Source organism: Lactuca virosa, chromosome 1, assembly GCF_052849685.1.
Source record: "Lactuca virosa cultivar CGN04683 chromosome 1, Lactuca_virosa_CGN04683_v6, whole genome shotgun sequence".
In the NCBI taxonomy this organism is placed as follows: Eukaryota; Viridiplantae; Streptophyta; class Magnoliopsida; order Asterales; family Asteraceae; genus Lactuca; species Lactuca virosa.
The window spans coordinates 117,344,228-117,351,280 of record NC_136426.1 but is presented as its reverse complement, the minus strand read 5'-3'; the positions used below and the strand labels follow the sequence as shown (position 1 = coordinate 117,351,280).

General features: G+C 41.5%; 1 protein-coding gene across 1 annotated transcript; it reads right to left on the bottom strand.

Moving 5' to 3' along the window:
* Positions 1–230: 230 nt before the first annotated feature.
* On the bottom strand, positions 231–2,286 carry LOC145106308 (high affinity nitrate transporter 2.6-like). The gene is made up of 3 exons (XM_079043320.1): positions 1,451–2,286; positions 1,128–1,243; positions 231–1,016 (listed from the first exon to the last, which is right to left on the bottom strand). Exons 1-3 carry the CDS (start codon positions 2,231–2,233, stop codon positions 344–346), a joined length of 1,572 nt encoding a protein of 523 aa, XP_078899446.1. The 5' UTR covers positions 2,234–2,286; the 3' UTR covers positions 231–343.
* Between the last annotated feature and the right edge of the window lie 4,767 nt (positions 2,287–7,053).

The following is a 7,053-nucleotide window of genomic DNA, read 5'->3' as shown; positions in this document are numbered from 1 at the left end:
CCTATATTTATGCCTTTACTTCTATTTGACACCAATAAAATCAAAGATACCCTTATAGGTTCATAACATTTTTCAAAAAGAAAACGTACTATTCATTATTGTAACAATGTATTGATATATATAAAAAAAATTACTTTACTAATACAATCAAAACAAATATTATACAAAATTCAGAGAAATTTACGGATAAGCAAAGGCTCCGACAAGTACGGCATAATATATATGTACGTCTGCTTATACCACCACGGTGTGACTCATGCTGAAATGTCCACTTTTTATATAATTATTTTGTCTTCTTCTTTACTTAACCCTTGCTTTCTTTATTTATTTCTCCGAGATCCCTTTAAACGTGGTTGTTTGGCGTGGTATTCGGCGGGGTTTGGGCAAGCGCAACCACCGATCTCTTCCCACGCTCCGCCCGGCTGTTCTCGGCGAACTTCATGCTTCCGATGTGCAAACCCTTTTCTCTCTCCTCCTCACTGTACTCCAAGCTATAGTAATACTCTTCATTGTACTTCTCGTTCTTAGACGCCGGAAAAAACATGCTCCCCCATTGTGGGAAATGGATAAAAGCCACCGGAATCGTTAAAACCACTGTCATCACTCCCATCCATGTTAACCCCCATGCTGTGGAAAATCTTACACCGGAGAAAAATATTAGCTGTGTCAAACCACCACCAACGTTGCCACCGGCTCCGGTTAAACCAGATAGAATGCCGAGAGAGCGTCGGGAAACAAAGGGAATGATGCCGTAAGTTGCTCCACAAGCTGCTTGTGCTCCCATGGCCATAAGCATCATCGACAAGATGGCGATGGGTAGAGAGTTGGATAGACCTAACCATATACAGAAAACGCCTCCTAGGGTTTGTGTTATCCATAATGTCCATAATCTGCCTCTCATTCCGAATTTTCGAGCCGATAGGTCAGAAGCATATCCACCAAACGGACGTGTAAAGAAGTTAGCAATCCCGAAACTGGCTGCCACAACTCCGGCTGTGTGAAGCTTTAAACTAAACCTATTTAACATTAGAACAATGTAGTCGTTTGTTAGCTAGTGATCATAATTAAAGATTTTACGAAGAATTTGTGATGAGAAAAGTAACTGAATATCATGATTATTTAATTACCTATCGTAGAAGTATTCAGAGATGACATTATTCAAGCACAACTGTATGCCCATAGAATATCCGTAGATCAAGAAAAAGATCCACGTCCTATAATTCGAGATTGCATTTCGGAATACCTGCAGTAATTATAGAAAATATAAGTCATTGGGTGAATTAGAAGAAATACGTGTCGTTAATATTGTTTGATGGTATTCTGTAAAGTTTGACACGTATATTGCTTTAATAATTAGTTTTCTTGAAATATAGCGTATATTGATAATATTAAGATCAATTGATATGATATTAAGATTGTAAAGTGTTAACAGATTAATTAGTCATGTCACCTTGGAGAATTTATCTTTTGCAACCCGACCCTCCTTATAAATCTGAGCAAAGTTACCATCAGGCAAGTCTTGGCCATAAGCCAATACAAGAGCTCCAGCAATCAAATGAAACCATCCAGGAATAAAGAAAGCGATTCTCCACGCCGTAAACGGCGTAGTTCCGAGCATCCCTGTGATCACATGGAAGAGCACCGGCATGAGGAGCTGAGTAAGCCCACCTCCGAGATCACCCCACCCGGCAGAAACACCGTTCACCACCCCAATAATCTTCCCATTGAACATCACACTCGTCCAATACTGACAGGAAACGAACGTCGCGAGTGAGAACCCAATCATGAACCTCACCGCTACGTAACCACCAGCGTCTGACACAAAGCAGACGCTGAAAACCACCGGGGCAGCAAGGATGTTGATCACCGAACAACCGTACCTGGGACCCACAAGGTCGCAGATCACTCCCATGGCGAGGCGTGAGAGGATGCTGCCGGAGACGGAGGCGATTCCAGCATTTGAGATGTCAGAGCGGGTGAGGTTGAGGTTGTCACGGATGATGGGAACAAGTGGGGCGGCGGCGAAGGTGGAGATAACGCAAGTGCAGAAGGAAAGCCATGAGAGATGGAAGGCTCGCATGTGGGGTTGTGCTACGGAGAAGACTTTCATCTTTGTGGCTTTGTTTTCTGAATCTACAGGCAGAGCGAAGGTCCGCTGAGGAGAGGTGGTGGTGTTGTCATTGTCGATGGATATGACTTCTTGATGCTCCGGGACAGTTGCAGGGGAAGCCATTGTTGGTTTTTGAACTCCAAAAATATGGGGAATTAGAACCGTAAAGAAAAGGGATCTGTATATACGATAAGCTAAGAAACTGTAAGCTGTAGGTGTGCTTATTGGGAGGTGTGAGAGAGTATTTATAGACATTCAGAAGATTTGGAAAGTTGACTTTTAGAAAATAGACATGAGTTTTCTGAATTAAAAACGTTATTTTATATATTTAGCTATATAGTTAAATAAAAAAAGATGATCAATAGTTGTGTTGCTCTAATTAATTAGCTTTGTTCTAACTAATTTGTATAATTCGTCGATAATAGTTGAGATCTTTAATATTTCTTTAAACATTAAAAGATATCACAATATTTAGCAAAGGCTCAACAATATAATCCACATCTCGAACTTCCACCACTTGCATTCGTAAGGTCATCTCCAATACATTCAGCTCATATGAGTTTAATGGAGTGACATATATATATATATATATATATATATATATATATATATATATATATATATATCACTCATTATATAATTTATCATTAAACTCTACACTCTCATATAAATTCAATGAATTGACACATGGACATTCTATTGATTATATGTGTGTGTGTGAGGAGAGAGAGAGTGTGTGTATAGTTCAATGGAGATTGAAATCTACATTCTATTGAATGTCGTGTAATTCACCCACAATGAGGATTTTGAGTTTAATAGGATTCAACTCACCATTCAACTCTCTATTCAACTCCCCTTGGAGATGGACTAATAAAAGGGGCTCTACCCTTCGCAAAACTAAGCAAGGGCTTAGGGCCCCCAATTCTAAAAGGCCCCTAATTTTAAAGTTTATTCTATTATATATGTATATATAGGTATTTCTTGGGTTACAAAGACAAGTTGAAGCTTGGCTTGGTGGTAAAAGCACTAGTTTATAAAACTAAAGTTCTTAAGTTCTAAACTGTTTGCTTACTTGAGGGGCCCAAATTTTTTTGTTTGCTTAGAGCCTCCGAATTGGTTGAACCGTCCCTTCCTAATAACTACAAGGTACAATAAGGGCATCCACAATCCATTGAACTCTATAGGGTTCAATGTATTGTCACATCATCCATTAAACATCTATCCAACACTACCCACAACCCATTAAACACATATTCAATCATAATCACCACTTTATTACTTCTATTGAACCGTTTAACTCATTCATTCAACTCTACTCTATGTCATCACACACACTCCATTCAACTCTTATTCGATCCTAGTCATCACCTCATTCAACTCTTATATTACTTGCATTGTGGATGCTCTAAGTAGCATACATGGGTGTTACTTCAATCACCAACCTCTAATACGCATACAAATAAGAGTCTTCCATAGCTATATCATCAATAAACTCTACCAACCTTCGTGGAAGTGTCCTAGACTCCTAGCTACCTCAACATGTATGTCAAGAATGGGCAATTAAGATTGAAAACATAGTAACATCATACCCAACATATAACTAACAAAGTTAAGGTAATATGACAACTAATATACACATGACTCGGCAAGGATAGTCCATTGATTTTAGGGGTAGGTCATTAAATATAATATTTTTATATATAAGTAAAAAATTATGAATATTATAATAAATCGATAATTATTATAAAAACAATAAGGACATCCACAATGCATTAAATTCATAGAGTTCAACGGATTTCCATATCATTTTTCTATATTTTATAAAACTTTATCACTTTTTTCCTACAATGCATTGAACTCTATAAATTAAATAGAACATTACAAATGCTAACATACAGTCTAGTACCCAGCTCCTCGTGAAAATTCTGCCAAAACAGGGAAGTAAACCGAACATCACAGTCAGATACAATAGAGAGCGGTACACCGTGGCGAGTAACTATCTCGCGCAAATACACGTCGACCAACTTCTCAGCTGAATAACTCTCCCAAATAGCGAGAAAATGCGCACTCTTGGTCAACTGATCTACAATAACCCAAATCGCATCAAATCCCTAGGTTGCCCTCGACTACTTGGTGATGAAATCTATAATGATCTGTTCCCATTTCCACATGGTAACTTCCAAGGGCTGCAACTTGCCATGCGGCCTCTGGTGCTCTACCTTGACCATCGTACAGGTCAAGAATCTTTCCACGTATAATGCAATCTCCATTTTCATGCATGGCCACAAGTAACTAAGTCTCAAGTCTCGATACATCTTTGTGGCTGCAGAGTGAATCGAGAACCTGGACTTATGAGCCTCCTCCAATACTATCTGTCGAACCCCTCCAGAAATATAGACTCATACCCTACCGCATCGGTTCAAAAGTTCATGACTATCGGTAGAAAACCTGTTAATCTCACCCATGATCCTCTCTTGCTTCTAATTTTCCTTCTTGAGTCCCTTGTCCTAAGCCTCTCTGATCAAATCCTAAAGTGGGGAGTCGATGGCCATCCTCAAACAATGTTCTCGAGCAGGAGTACTAGCCGCCTTGCGGCTTAAGGCATCAACGACCACATTGGCCTTCCCCGGATGATAGAGAATCTCGCAATCATAGTCATTCACTACGTCAAGCCATATGCGCTACCTTATGTTCAGTTTGGCTGATCCATAAGATATCTTAAACTTTTGTGATTCGTGTAGATGGTACATAGAATCCCATAGAGATAATGTCGCCAAATCTTGAGGGCAAACACCACTGCCTCCAACTCTAAATTTTGATTCGGATACCTAACCTCATGAGGCTTCAACTGCCTGGATGCATAAGCAATGACTCTACTTCTCTGCATGAGAACCGCCCCTAAACCTGTGATAGACACATAACAAAATACTACAAAATCCTTAACACCCTCTAGGAGGGTTAATACCGGGGCCTCACATAACTTCCTCCGTAGATTCTCAAACGCAGCCTACTGCTCAGGCCCCCAATGGAAATCTACACTCTTCTTCGTCACGCAGGTCAGAGGAACATCAATATTAGAAAAATCCTGAATAAATCTCTGATAATAACCAGCAAATCCCAGAAAACTCCAAATCTCAAACGGGGACTTCGAGACATCCCACTGCATCACCGCCTCAATCTTGGCCGGATCGACCAGAATTACATCCTGATTGAGGAGGCGTCCCAGAAACTGGACCTCTGGTAACCAAAGCTCACACTTGGATAACTTGGCATAAAGCCTCTCCTGTCTTAATAGTCCCAATAACTCTCGAAGATGCTCCTCATGTTGCTCCCTAGTCTTGGAGTCGACCAGAATATCATCAATGAAAACAATAACTGGCCGATCAAGAATCGGCCTGCATACCCGGTTCATCAAATTCATGAATGTTGCAGGCGGGTTGGTGAGCCTAAGCGTCATCACCACCAACTCGTAATGATCATAACGAGTTTGTAACACTGTTTTCTCCATTTCCTCCTTCCTGACTCTCATCTGATGGTAACCCGACCAGATATCAATCTTGGAGAACCAAGATGTACCCTGGAACTGATCGAAGAGATCATCAATCCTAGGGAGTGGTTAATGATTCTTCACTGTCAACTTGTTTAATTCCTGATAGTCTATGCACATACAATGAGACCCATCCTTCTTCTTCTCAAGCAGAATCGGTGCTCCCCAGGGTGAACTGCCAGGTCTGATAAACTGCTTGCCCAACAGCTCATGAAGCTGAGAGGACAACTCCTGCATCTCGGGTGGTCCGAGATGATACGAAACCTTGGCAATCGGTGCCACATCGGGGATCATATAGATCAAGAACGCCACCTGCCTCACGGAAGGCGCACCAGGTAAATCCTCCGAAAATACATTTGTAAACTCTATGACCACTGGCACATCTAAAAGTGAAACTCTCCTCTCTTCTCGAGTGTCAACCACATACCCGAGGTAAACTAAACACCCATGTTGTAGATACTGTCGAGTCCTGTCAGCATAACAAATGGTTGAACCAACCTTGGTACCCTCGCTATAAACAGTTAGTTCTCCCCTTCCCCCTTTTGGGGTTCAAACTATAACCTGTTGCCTCTCGCAATCAATCATGGCACCAAATCTGCTTAAGCAGTCCATCCCCACTATCACGCACATATCCCCTATAAGGATGGGAATCAAGTCAATCAGGTATGACACCCCAAATATCTCCAAAGTATATACCTAAAAAACACTCGAAGCCGCAACCCCGTGTTCGTTGGCGATAGACACTCACAACAGACACTCCAACTCCCTAATAGGCATAACAAAATCTCTACTAAAGGACTGGGATACAAAGAGTTCACTAAGAAGGTACCTATCAGATATACAAGTATAAGTATACATGAAATAATTAACAACAAAAATAAATGAATACATGCCAGTAACGATGTCAGGTGCCACCCTGGCCTCTTCTGCTGTGAGCTGAAAAGCATGGCCCTTGCCTTTAGGGCCTCTGCTCTCCCCTGGTGTCCAACTGTGATCCGAAGAGTCGATGGAGTCGGTTCCTCCATGGGCCTAGCAACAAGTAAAGGAAATTGGGCCTTTTACATGGCCCACCTAATCATAATGATATCAAATACGAGCTCCTGCCGATGGGGCCTGCTACGGTTGACCACACTCCCTCGCAAAATGGCCATGCCTGCTATAATTGTGAAACCCAGTCGTTGATCGACATGCACCCTCATGAACCTTTCCGCACTTGCCAAAAATGTTGACCTTCTGCCCTCCGGGTCGTGAACCAGCTAGTTTGAACTGCTTCGCTAATGGTTGTGTCTGAACCGGGGTCTGCCTCTTCTCTTTAGTCTGGGTCTCAATCTCAATCTCCCTCCTCCGAGCGAAAGACTGCAACTCGGAGAGAGAGTTATGCCACTGCATCGATACG